The 13,846-nt window shown below is 43.4% G+C and overlaps 1 protein-coding gene across 1 annotated transcript in view; it reads left to right on the top strand.

The window, feature by feature from the left end:
• Positions 1–13,846, top strand: part of VPS50 (VPS50 subunit of EARP/GARPII complex) — a 390,966-nt gene that overhangs the window by 140,813 nt on the left and 236,307 nt on the right. Inside the window, exon 9 of the mRNA XM_073629604.1 lies at positions 10,464–10,546. Within this exon, the coding sequence (XP_073485705.1) occupies positions 10,464–10,546 (83 nt within the window). The remainder of the gene's footprint in view (positions 1–10,463; positions 10,547–13,846) is intronic.

Below are 13,846 nucleotides of genomic sequence, written 5' to 3'. Positions count from 1 at the left end.
TTTTTTTTTTTATTGCATTTAAGTGTAAATATGAGATCTGAGGTCTTTTTGATCCCAGATGTCATATTTAAGAGGTCCTGTCATGCTTTTTTTCTATTACAAGGGATGTTTACATCCCTTGTAATAGGAATACAAGTGACCCAAAAAAACCTGTCAAAATAAAAAAATTAATAGTAAAATAAATAATAAAAAAAAATACAATTTTTTTAAAAAGGGCCCCGTCCCGATGAGCTCACATGCAGAAGCGAACGCATATGTGAGTAGAGCCCGCATATGAAAATGGTGTTTAAAAAACGCATGTGAGGTATTGTCGCGATCGTTAGAGGGAGAGCAATAATTCTAGCCCTAGACCTCCTCTGTAACTCAAAACTGGTAACCTGTAGAAATTTTTTAACGTCGCCTATGGAGATTTTTAAGGGTAAAAGTTTGTCGCCATTCCACGAGCAGGCGCAATTTTGAAGCGTGACATGTTGGGTATCAATTTACTCGACGTAACATTATCTCTCACAATATAAAAAAAAATTTGGGCTAACTTTACTGTCTTATTTTACAATTCAAAAAAGTGTATTTTTTTTTTTCATACATCATGGGACACATAGGCTAATATTCATTACCTGCTGGGTTATATAGTTCATCATTAGGTGAATGGACACTGGTAGACCAAAGGTCTTTAGATGGGAAGTGATCCCTTATATAACCCCTCCCATACAGGAAGCACTTCAGTTTTTTACCAGTGTCTGCAAGGTGGATGGCACAGTTTGTTTGAGCTCTCTGAGCTTCAGGTCTCTAGTCCCACAAACGGTTCTTAAATGAATCAAGGGATTGAATGATCGGATCCATTTGACACAGGCTTTATATGCTTAGATAAATGGCACCCAGACCAGATAGGTTTTGTACCAGGGAGACAGAGCAGGGACAATGGGGTGCGAGCGGTTCTCCTGGGGGAACCCAGCAAACAGGGCAGGCCCCCAGTTCTATTCCTGTCGATCGACGCTGAAAAAGCGTTCGACAGGGTAGACTGGGGGTTCATGATGAAAACTCTTGAAGTCATGGGGATTGGACCGAGGTTTATTTCGTGGATCAAAATACTCTATAACAATCCCACGACCTCTGTCAAGGTGAATGGGGCCCTCTCAAAGCCCTTTAGTATGACAAACGGGACTAGGCAGGGCTGCCCTCTCTCCCCTCTCTTATTTGTGTTGACCCTCGAGCCTCTACTGGCCACTATCCGTAACAACCCCGATTGTAGTGGAGTGAAGATAGGAACAGAGGAGCATAAACTCGCGGCTTTTGCCGACGATGTTCTGTTCTTCATCACGAATCCCAGAATTTCGCTCCCAAACCTGTGTCAGATTCTCAGAGGTTACGGGAACATCTCTAACTTTAAAATAAATGTAAAGAAGTCAGAAATATTAAATATCAGTATAGGAAAACAAGAGGAGGCCCACCTAGCTGAAGTGTTCCCCTTCCCGTGGAAAGGGGAAATTAAGTATTTAGGGATAAAATTAGCCAACACTTACAAAAAAACTGTATTTAAAAAACTATATCCCATTGCTGGATGAGATCAGGCAGGAAGCTAGGAGATTTTCATCAAGACCTTTATCCTGGTTTGGACGCGTAAACGCGGTTAAAATGGTACTGACACCCAAAATATTATATAAGTTTCAGATGGTCCCCATCCCTCTGCCCGGGTACTATTTCAGAGCGCTACGGAGCCTTATTGCGAAATTTGTCTGGGGAGGCAAAAAACCACGTATTTCTTACGCAACTCTAAGTAGGGGGAAAAAAAAAGGCGGACTTGCGTTGCCCGACTTCAATAGATATTATATAGCTGTAGTTTTAGCACGAGTTATTGATTGGTTTAAGAAGGAATCAGATAAAAGATGGGTAAACATAGAACACAATTTAAGTAACACTAATTTAGGGCACGTCATGTGGAACCCACCTAAATTTAGAGCACTTAGTAGTAATACGGCCGTTTTGACACATAACACTTTTAAATATTGGGACTTGATACACAATAGAAGTAAATGGACATATAATTCACCATTGATTTACATGAAAAATAATATATTGTTTGAACCTGGGATGAGGGGGGTGGGGGGGAATTGGTTGAAGGATGATTGTATTCAATTAAAAATTTTTTTGAGTAAAGGGAGAATCCGCACGTTAGCTGAGTTAAGGAAGGAACCAGAGTTATGGGTGATAGATGGTTGGAGGTACCTCCAGCTTTCGCACTTTATAGACAAGTTACCTTAACCACTGAGAAGTGAAGATGAGTATAGACCGCTTGAGCGGCTCTGTGTGAGGGGGCAATCTGGCGGTGCGATCGCTCAACTATATAGGATTTTGGGAACAGAGACAGAACTGGAGGTGCCTCCTTACATCAAAAGGTGGGAGCAGGAGTTGGGGTCACAATGCAGTAAAGCGTTATTAGAAAAGATCCTGCAGTTGGTACACTGTTCAGCACTAGACATAAGAAGAACGGAAGTTCATTACAAATGTCTTGCAAGATGGTATGCCACCCCAGACAGATTAAGCAAAATGGATAGTTCAAAATCAAGTACCTGCTGGAGGGGGTGTATATGCTTGGGAACCATGGCACACATGTGGTGGGAATGTCCCACCATTAAGATTTATTGGAAAAAAATCATATCCTTGATTAAAGAGATCACTGAGGAAGAAATAGCAGAGGACCCTTGGGTTTGTCTCTTCCACGGTACGACGATGTCGGTAAAAAGATACCGGTCCTCCTTGGTCCCTATAATGCTCGATGCAGCTAAAAGACAGATTGCCTTGAAATGGCGGGAACTGTCAAATCCAAATATACGAGATTGGCTATTTAACATAAACGAAATATATAATATTGAGTGTTTGGACGAGGGGGGACTGGCACCAGACGAGGAGGAGGAATGGACGGGGAAATGGGCAGGATGGCAAAAATTTAAAAGGTCTTGGAGTTACCTGGAGAGATAATAAACACAGTATAAATGGCGGAAGCTCAATCGGAGTCTGGCAAGACTTAATTTAGAGGGTGGTCCTTCGGTAGTCCTCCTGCAGGAAAGGGGGGAGGGAGGGGTAGGGGTTGGAGGGTTTGGGGTTAATGTGAATAATATGTTATTCTTGAAATGAAAATGGAAACATTGTTGGTGGGATATGGTTTTGTATTGATAAAATTATAAATAAAGAATTAAAAAAAAAAAAAAAAAAAAAAAAAGATAAATGGTACCCGAACCTCGCAAAAAAAGACCCAAGATCCTGCAAGGTTTTGCCTGTAATGCGGCCTCTGGGCGCTGGACCCTGCGATATGAAATCCTGGATACCACAGTGCTAAGGCATTCGTGCGGGGTGCTGTACAGGTCCAAGGGAGTGGACCCTAAACATGAAAAGGGTACCCAGTCCTTGAAGGTCCTCAAGTGACAGGAACCCGCCGTGAATTGTGAAGATTGGGCTCTTAGTTTCTAAGCTGCCCTGCGCCTGGACGGGTAAGTGAAACCCCTTTATTTATTATTTTGGGGTGTCCCAGTGATTGTAACAATCAGTTAAGCTAGCTAAAGGCTGGACACCTGTGTACGGTGACCATACGGGGGAGTTGTGGGCTAGCTGTGGGTGTTTGCAAAGTGTACTTTTTTTTGCTTGTGTCTGGCTATTTTGTACCTGTATGATGGCGCACGAGGGTGCACTATTTTGCCTTGGTTCATCATGGCGAACGTGCGTTCGCAAGAGTGCCGCTGTGCTCAGCAGTTTGTTTGGCAGCAATGGCGCACGTGCATGCGCAAAAGTGCCGCTGGACTTAGCAGTTTGTTTGGTGGCCATGGCGCATGCGGCTTCGCTGCACATCTGCAGCCTTTATCTGGGTGCACAAAGATTCGCGTCATACGCGAATACAGCCACGCCCGTTCACCGGGGCCACACACATGCGCATGCACGCACAGAACGTACTAGGGCACACCCAGCTTATTTAAGCCGTGTAGGCCAAGCATGTGATGCTTCCAGAAGGCAACTGTGGGACACAGAGCAGGCTCTGAACAGACACAGCAGGTCATTTCTCCTTAGCCGGGTCACATGAGTCACCAAGTGTTGCTTAGCAGGCTAAAGGTGCTTAGCAGGATTGTTGCATAGGGGCTTGGTGAGCCCTATTAAAGCGTCTCCCTTCTGAGGTTTTTTAATACTACACCCGAGTACTCTCGTTTTGTGGCTAGTAAATGTCCTCAAAAAAGAGGAGTGGGACTAACACTACAGGGAAGGGCACACCTATGTCTTCAGTAGTTCCTGATGAACCTAGTCGTATCCCTAGTGTTGTATCCCCTGAAAGACCAGAGGCTTCCGGGCAATCTGAGTCGCTATCTGATATTGTGCCTACAGTCAACGCTGTTGTCTCACCCTTTATCACCAAGGATGAACTGTCCTCGGCCCTAGCCGGGTTAGAGAACAGGATTGCTGGCAGGGACTTTTCATCCTAACTCTGACTGAAATGGTTCATTCTGCCTTTAAATTGCCTTTTGCAGAGGTGACTGAGCCCCCCTGGTCCTCTTGGGATCCCTGAGGCCTCTTCAGGCCGCACGGATTTTCCCTCACCTGCTGGAACAGGCGGGGGACCAGGTGGTGTATGCTGATTGGGAACATCCTGACAGGATTTTGTTCCTCTTAGGAGGCTGCTGCATTTTGTGGACATTTGGAGAATGATTCAGGACGAGTGGGCCACCTCAATTATATCCCTCAGTTACAAGCTGGAGTTGCGGGGGGTTCCCCCTCAGAGGTTTTTACGATCCAGCGTTCCCTCAGATCCTCCAAAAGTGACTTATTGCTTTAGACACTACATCATTTAGGGCATCAAGGTTTGATTGTATAGGTTCCTGTATCCGAAAGAGCAAACCTGTTTTACGGTTTGAAAACCAAACGGGGTCACAAGGCCCATTTTTGGACCTAAGATCCCTGAACCAGTATCTACTAATCCAGTACATTCGGATGGAGTCTTGTCCGCTCAATTGGAGCCTCGCTCCGCACCTATCTTTCAGCCTCATTAGAGGTTCCTGCGATTTGCAGTAGACTAATGTCATTTTCAGTTTGTGGCTCTACCCTTCGGGCTTGCTACAGCTCCCCGGGTGTTCACAAAGGTCCTAGCACCAGTACTGGGTCTTTTAAGGGCCCAAGGGTTCTTGGTGCTTGGGTATCTGGATGACCTCCTGCTCAGAGGTCATTCATTAAAGTCTCTAGAACAGAGTATAAAAGCACAGTGCGGTATTTGAAAAGCTTAGGTTGGATCAGGAATACTGAAAGATCAGCCTTGAAACCAGCTCAAGGTCTAAAGATTTTAGGTCTGATCCTAGATACGGTCCAAGCAAGAGTATTCTTGCCAACCGCAAGGATCTGTGCCCTGAAGAATCTCCTCGGGCACGCTTAAGCCTAAACTTGGTGGTTCCAGGATCAGAACCTGCGAAAGCGAAGTTCCTTCCTCCCGGTAACTTGGAGAGTACTGACTACAGATGACAGTCTTTCAGGCTGGGGAGCGACCCTAGAGGGGCTCACAGCTCAAGGGAAATGGTCAAGGACAGAACCGATCCTGCCCATCAACGTCCTGGAATTACTGGCAGTACAACTGGCCCTACGGTCATGTATGATGGAGCTTCAGGACTGCCCTATCAGGGTTCAGTCCGACAATGTCACTGCAGTGGCCTATGTAAACCACCAAGGCGGTACCAGGAGTCGTTCAGCTCTGAAGGAGGTGAACCACATACTAGCCTGGGCAGAGGGACGGGTGCCAATTCTATCGGCAGTCCATATCCCAGGGGTAGAGAACTGGAAGGCAGATTATCTCAGCCACCAACAGATCTGCCCGGGGGATTGGTCCCTACACCCAGGGGTGTTCCAGGAAATTTGCCAGTGTTGTGGATGGCCAGAGGTTGACCTACTGGTATCCAGGTTCAACAACAAGCTACAGCAGTTTGTGTCCTGAACAAGAGATCCTCTGGAAATCGGAGCAGATGCTCTGGTAGTTCCATGGAGCCAGTACTCCCTGGTTTATGCTTTCCCTCCGATCCCTCTCCTTCCACATTTGTTGCGCAGGATTCGGAGAGAGGGGGTTCCAGTTATTCTAGTGGCACCAGCCTGGCCCAGAAGGCCCTGGTTCCCGGAGATTGTGAGACTGACAATAGACGGGCTAGGGATGCTTCCGCGTCGCCCCGATCTACTGTCTCAAGGTCCTATATTCCACTTCAATTTACAGTGTCTAAATTTGATGGCATGGCTATTGAAGCTAGGGTGTGAAAGGACCGTGGCATCTCTGGAGCAGTGGTGTCTACCCTAGTGAAAGCTAGAAAAGCTGTCACAAGGAAGATCTATCATAAGGTCTGGAAGACTTATATTGCTTGGCGTGAAGCCAAAAAATGGCATCCTCGGAAATACATGATTGGGAGAATTCTCTCTTTTCTACAGTCAGTTGTGGAAATCAAATTGGCTTTGAGTACTATCAGTATTCTTCCAAGGGCCTTTAGCCTTCCATTTTCTGGTCCGAACCTTTATGCAGGGGGCAACTCGCTTGCTTCTCCCCATTAGGTCACCTATGTGTCCTTGGGACCTGAACTTGGTGCCGTCTGTGTTACAGAAACAACCATTGGAACCTATCAAGAAAATTCCATTAGATTTGCTGTCACGCAAGCTAGCCTTCCTGATGGCTATCGCCTTGGCTAGAAGGGTGTCGGAGTTGGCGGCCCTTTCATGCAGGGAACAGGGAACAACTTGATCCATCAACACTACAGGGTCGTGTTACGACCTGTTCCATCCTTTTTGCCAAAAGTGGTGTCAGCCTTTCATTTAAATCAGGACATTATTTTGCCTTCTTTTTTCTCTCAGCCTCAGGAGGAAGAGAGAAGACTGCTCTCCTTGGAAATTGTCTGTGCAGTCAAGGTTTGTCTAGATCTGCGGAGATCCGAGGATCAGACTCCTTTTTTGTTTTACCAAAAGGACCCAAGAAAGGGGGGGCAGTTTCCAAAGCTTCCATTGCCAATTGGGTCCGTCAATTGGTTATTCTGGCCTCCGGTCTGAAACCTAAAGCTTATGGTGAGAGCTTATTCTACCAGGGGTGTAAGAACCTTCTGGGCTTCTCGCCATCAGGTATCTTTGGCTCAGATTTGTAAGGCTGCCACCTGGTCTTCAGTGCATACATTCACAAAATTTTATCAAGTGGATGTTCGAGCATCCCAGGATTCGGCTTTCGGACGCTGTGTACTGCGAGCTGCTGTATAAGTTCCGATGGCTATTGTTTGGCACGGTGGCTCCCTCCCTTCAAGGCTATTGCTCTGGGATGTCCCAGCAGTTAATGAATATTAGCCTGACTCTGATGATGATGTATGAAAAAGAAAATAGTATTTTTTTTCGTCATACTTACCTGTAAAATCCTTGTCTTTGAGTACATCATGGGACAAAGAGATCCCTCCCCTCTTTTTTTGAGGATTCAGTGCTTGCTACAAAACTGAAGTGCTTCCTGTATGGGAGGGGTTATATAGGGGATCACTTCCTGTCTAAAGACCTTTGGTCTACCAGTGTCCATTCACCTGGAGATGAAGCATAACCCAGCAGGTAATGAATATTAGCCTGATCCTGTGTCCCATGATGTACTTAAAGAAAAGGATTTTACAGGTAAGTATGACGAAAAAATACTATTTCTTTTCCAAAAAAAGTGTGCTTGTAAGACCGCTGCGCAAATACCGTGTGACAGAAAGTATTGCAACGACCACCATTTTATTCTCTAGGGTGTTAGAAAAAAAAAAACTATAATGTTTGGGGTTCTAAGTAATTTTCTAGCAAAAAAAAAAAAAGATTTTAACTTGTAAACAACATGTGTAAAAAAGAGGCTTGGTCCTTAAGTGGTTAAGGCTCCATGCACACTAGCCTTTTTTTTTAAGCTCCTAGAAGCTAAATAGTGTTCTCCTATGCATCCATGCACACTACATTAGGCTAATAGCATTTTTTGAACAAAGTGGTATTTGTTTTTCCACTTACCATGAGCGTTTTTCATAGTCCTTTTGTAACTTACTCTTCAGTTGTTTGCTCCATGAAGTGTCTGAGCTGAGTCGGCAGTATATTGCAGTTCTCCAGGACTTAGAGCCTCGATGTGTAAATCATTTCACTTGAGAATCTTGAGTTAAGGCTTTGCTGTTAAAATAACGGTAAAGGGATTTATTTCTAAGCTGGGTTTTATATGGTTGTGCATTTATTTGGATGTTCAGCCCTAGCACTATATATCAAAATACCTCTGTGATTAGTTTTCTTCCATCCCCCTCTCCCCGTTCATCATTCAGGGAAACATACATTCAGGAAAGACTTTGATTTAATTTTGCAGCAGCTTCACTGCAATATATATAGCAGGGATTGCCATTGACGGATGTGTGATTGTGTGCTCGTACCAAGTAGTCCTTCTGTAAATCTACATTGCCATGCAAAGTCCCCCCTGTCAGAATACAATAGCGTGATGGTGGCAGCTGGGTCAGTCTAAAGAACTGTGCATGTATACCAAGCTTAACCACTTCAATACCGGGCACTTTCACCCCCTTCCTGCCCAGGCCAATTTTCAGCTTTCAGCGCTGTCACTCTTTGAAAGACAATTGTGTGGTCATGCTACGCTGTACCCAAATAATTTTTTTTATCATTATCTTCCCACAAGTAGACCTTTCTTTTGGTGATATTTAACCACTTGCCTACTGGGCACTTACACCCCCTTCCTGCCCAGGCCATTTTTCAGCTTTCAGCGCTGTCGCACTTTGAATGACAATTGCACGGTCGTGCTACACTGTACCCAAACAAATTTTTTATCATTTTATTCACACAAATAGAGCTTTCTTTTGGTGGTATTTAATCACTGCTCTGTGTTTTATTTTTTACAAAAAAAAAGACCAAAATGTTTTTTACTATTTTTCTGTCAGTAAATTTGGGCACTGATTGCTGCCACTGGTGGGCACTGTATGGTGACACTGTATTGCTATATTGTAATCAGGGCACTGATGATCAGTGCCCTGATTACATTTCTAGATGTCCACCTGTGTGGAGATGCTGCTGATCGGCTCTCCTCTCCGTGTGAGGCGAGGAGCGCCGATTACTGGCACTTCCTTGTTTACATGTGACTGGCTGTGATTGGACACAGCCGATCACATAGTTAAAGGGACACGGCTCTTTACAGAGATCGGGGTCGTACCGTGTCCTAGCAACACAGCGCGGCCGCGATCGGCGCGCTGTAGGCCCCCATGTGGGCGTGCGTGAGGACGCCGTCATATGGTGGCGTCCCAGAACGAGAGCCGCCCCGCCGTCATTTGACGGCGGGTGGCAAGCAGTTAATCACCGCTGTTTTTTAAAAAAATTTTTGCTAAAAAAACTGAAAAAAAAAAAATTATTTTGAAAAAAAAAATGCTTTTCCTAGTTTCTGTCCGAAAATTTTATTCTCCTTCACTGATGGGTACTGATGGGGCGGCACTGATGAAGAGGCATTAATATGCAACACTGAAAGGCAGCACTGATTGTCCTCATTGATGGGCACAGACTGTTGTCACTGATGGGCACAGAGTGACATCATTGATGGGCACTTTTGGGGCTGCATTGTAATCAGGACACTGATGATCAGAAGTTTAACTAAAACTAACTCTAAATCTACTGGCAGCCACATTCTCAGACTAATCTATCTAACCCTGTAAAGCAAAAATCACTATACTTCCCTTTTCTGCGGCCGCTCCGGTCTTTAGCAGCGGATATGGTATAGAAGAGACAGCTGACAACGGCTGGGAAGAGACGTCACCCATGGGCTTACTATGGGGCTTCTGTTGTCTGCTGCCTCTCCTGCACATTCCTACACAGAGAAACCGCCGCTGACAGCTCAGCCTGGGACCGGAGCGACTGCAGAACAGGTAAGTACAGCGATTTTTTCTTTACAGGGCTTAATAGATTAGTCTTAGAATTTGGCTGCCAGTAGATTCAGAGTTTGTTTTAGGCTGAACTTCTACTTTAAAGTGATTGTAAACGATCACCTTGTAAAACAACCCATTCAATTTAAAAAAGAAATGAAAGGCAAAACATCTGTGTATGGATATGAAAAAAGTTATAAATACCCTTTTCCCACTTTCTTATAAATGATTAAGTTTCCTCTGTTCTCGGCGGCATACAAGCTGGGGGAGGAAAAACAGCAGCACCCTGAGCTTCACAGTGAAAGGCTATGTGGCGCATGTCAGGGCAATTCTGATCACTGAAGGAGAGCAGGCTGAGTTCCCAGCACAGTTAGAGAACTGACCACGCTGTGCTCTCCTGTGGTCAGTTTTTAATAGGAAAGCAGTAAGACAAGCAGGAACACCAGGGATTTCACACAAAGGAAGCAATACAAAGAGAACAGGAGAGTTTTTGACAAATGTTGGGGTAACAGACACTTTAAGTTTTAATTTGCTTTGAAGTATCATGATCGCTTCTTGGTGTTGTCTTTGTAGGAAGAAGATTACCCCGGAGCCATTCAACTGTGTCTGGAGTGTCAGAAAGCAGCAAGTACTTTTAAACACTACAGCTGTATAAGGTAAGGGTTTCTTTTTGGGTTCAGCAATACTTAGGGGGGTATAGTCCTGTTTTCAGGAAATGACGTACAGTCCCTCTCACTAGCAGTGATCTGCCTGCATTGCACAGAGACCCAGTGAACTCATCACTGTGTCTAAAATAAGGTATGTCATGAAAAAGGTTTTATTTATTAGTGTGATGAAGGGAGAGGGAGGAACCTGGGAAGGCAAAATATAAGCAAGTTAACCCCTTCAATACCGGGCACTCTCACCCCCTTCCTGCCCAGGCCAATTTTCAGCTTTCAGGGCTCTCACACTTTGACAATTGCGCAGTCATGCAACACTGTACCCAAATGGAATTGTTATTGTTTTTTTTTTCCACACAAATAGAGCTTACTTTTGGTGGTATCTAATCAGCGCTGGGTTTTTGATCTTTTTCTGTAAAAACAACAAAGATTTTGAAAAAAAAAAAATAGTGATTTGCTTAGTTTGTTATAAACTTTTGCAAATACCGTATATACTCGAGTATAAGCCGAGTTTTTCAGCACATTTTTTTGTGCTGAAAAAGCCCCCTCGGCTTATACTTGAGTCACTGTGCCCATCTGCAGTCTCATGCGCCTGATCTCCCGGCGCTGTGACATGCAGTCTAGTCGGCGGCCGTCCAGTTTAACAAAGCCCCGCCTTCTCCTCGTCCTCGTCCCTGATAGGTGGAACACTAACTCACTGCTGGGAAACTGAATCAGTGTTCCGACACGGACGAAGAGGAGGCGGGGCTTTGTTACAATGGACAGCGGCCGACTAGACTGCTTGTCACAGCGCCGGTGTTCTGGAGATCAGGTACATGAGGCAGGCAGATGGGCACAGTGAGGCTGCAGATGGGCATTGTTGACCCTCTTTTCCACTTACAGTAGCTGCTGCATTTCCCACCCTAGGCTTATATTCGAGTCAATACATTTTCCCAGTTTTTTGTTGTAAAATTAGGTGCCTCGGCTTATATTCGGGTCGGCCTATACTCGAGTATATACGGTAATCTTTCTTCATAAATTTAGGCCAAAATTTATTCTGCTACATTTCTTTGGTGAAAATAACCCAAATTCAGTGTACATTATTTAGTCTGTAGAAAAGTTAGAGTCCACAAACTATGGTGTATGTGTATATATATATATATATATATATATATATATATCTATATATATATATAGATATATATATATATATATATATATATAGATATATATGTAGATATATATATATCTATATATATATATATATATATATATATATATATATATATATATATATATATATATAGATATATATATATATATCTATATATATATCTATATATATAGATATATATATCCTGAATGACCTTTTTTTGGAAAGTAGACAGTCCGAGGTATTTAGTAAGAGGCATGGCGAGTTTTTTGAAGCTGTAATTTTTTGTCACAGTTTGTTGGAAAATTAAGAGATTAAAAAAATGACAGCGTCATCATATAATTGGTATGCCAGTAATCAGGGACACTGACTGGCGACAGTATATAAAAAAAATTTAAATAATGATTTCATTAAATTTTTTAACACTTTCCTTTTTTATTAAATTTTTTCCATAATTTTTTTTTTTTTTTTTAACACACTTTGACCAGAGTGGTACAGTGTTACCATAGTAAGATGAAAAATAAAACACAGTCGGGGACAGATTGCACAGCAATGCAGTCCCACAGCCAAGCACAAGGCGCGTTCCAGGGAGGAAGGCGCACCTTGTGCATGGACGTCATATGAACCCGGAACGACGAGGGTCCTGCCCAAACACCGTTTGACAATAGCCTGGGCAGGAAGTGGTTAAACTTTGGCTTTAAATAATCCTTTTTTTTTTTTTACATTTGCATATTAATTTAGTTCTCCTTTCAAGTAATGTCAACATTCTTTTTCAGAGGTCACAAAGGAGACTAATGACTTTTTTTTCCCCTTGATTAAGCCCTCATATAAAGACTTAACTTTGAGAACTTTAATTGGACAATTGAGCAAATGCTGCTGATTGGAATTATTTTAAACAGACATGAAATCCGAGTGTTTCAAGGAAGAATCCGAGAGATTGTCTAATTAGGATGAAGTGTGTGTGCCATCTTCTAGGTAGCAGCAAAAATGCAAAAGAGAAAGGAAATGTTACATTCAAGTGTTGCCACTTCTATAACTTGTGCACTTCTTCCTGCAATGAATACTGTTTTGATTGCTGAATGAAAATGCTTTGGGCTGTGTTAATGTACGAATTGAATATCTGTTGCCTAACACACCAAGAAAGCTGGTTTTAGCAACCTAACACTTGATATCTTATGAAATTTCTGGTACTTCTTTGTTTTAAAGCAATTCTGCCATTAAAAGTTACACTTCAGATGAATAAATAGCACAGATGTCACCAAAAGCAAAACACCTCTTTGAGTTAAAGTATAACTAAAGGCAAAGCTTTTTCTTTATTTTTCGATAGCGTGGAGAGGGATTAGAATGCTTGTCAGTATTTATTGCTGTCTGTGCCCCATTAGGGAGAGTCACCCTCTCTATTTGTCCTGTTTACTATTATCATTGAAAGTGATAGTAAAAGAAAATCACAACATTTTGGATTGTCCCCAGAAAAGTAATAGAGGGGAAATCTTTAAGTGGGGGCACTAGTTGTTGGTTGGTGACTTTGGCACTAGTTGGTGACCTGGGGGTCCACAATGGATTCCCATAATTTGTAGGGATTTACTCTCGCTTCCTTTATGGCTATGGGACAGGAAGTGAAAATGGATCTCCCCAATTGGATACAGATGACAGAAAAAAAGGACAAAGGTTACAACTCTCCCTTACTAGATTCAAAAAAAAAAAAAAAAAAAAAAAAAAAAAATTTGCCTATAATTTTACTTTAACCATTTGCCATCGGGTGACAAACCGGTACGTCGCGGGACTTTACATGTGTGTACCGGGATGAAGCCTGTACTTGCAGGCATCATCCCAGTATTGTTTTTTAGAGCCCGCAGAGCACTTTCATTTAAAAGCAATCCTAGCAGCTAAATAGCCCCTGGATTGCTTTTACAAGCAGCCGGAGGGGGGTCTACCCTCCCGCACGCCAATGTCCTCCTTCTCAGGCTCTCCCTTTCCACCAGGGATGCCAGGACTGCGGTGGGCGGTTCTGCCGGCTGACCTTGGAGCTGGAACAGCCCAGATTATCTCTGTGGTCTAAGTGAGTATTTTGTCACTTCCGGTTTTTCCGGTAGTAAACAAACCATTAATGGTTCGAAAAAAGCATTGGATCATACCGATCTTGGTGTGATCCCCGCCGGGAGAAA

The sequence above is a fragment of the Aquarana catesbeiana genome, linkage group LG05, assembly GCF_042186555.1.
Source record: "Aquarana catesbeiana isolate 2022-GZ linkage group LG05, ASM4218655v1, whole genome shotgun sequence".
Classification (NCBI taxonomy): Eukaryota; Metazoa; Chordata; class Amphibia; order Anura; family Ranidae; genus Aquarana; species Aquarana catesbeiana.
Note: the sequence above shows the minus strand (reverse complement) of the source record. Positions and strands in the feature narration are given on the sequence as shown.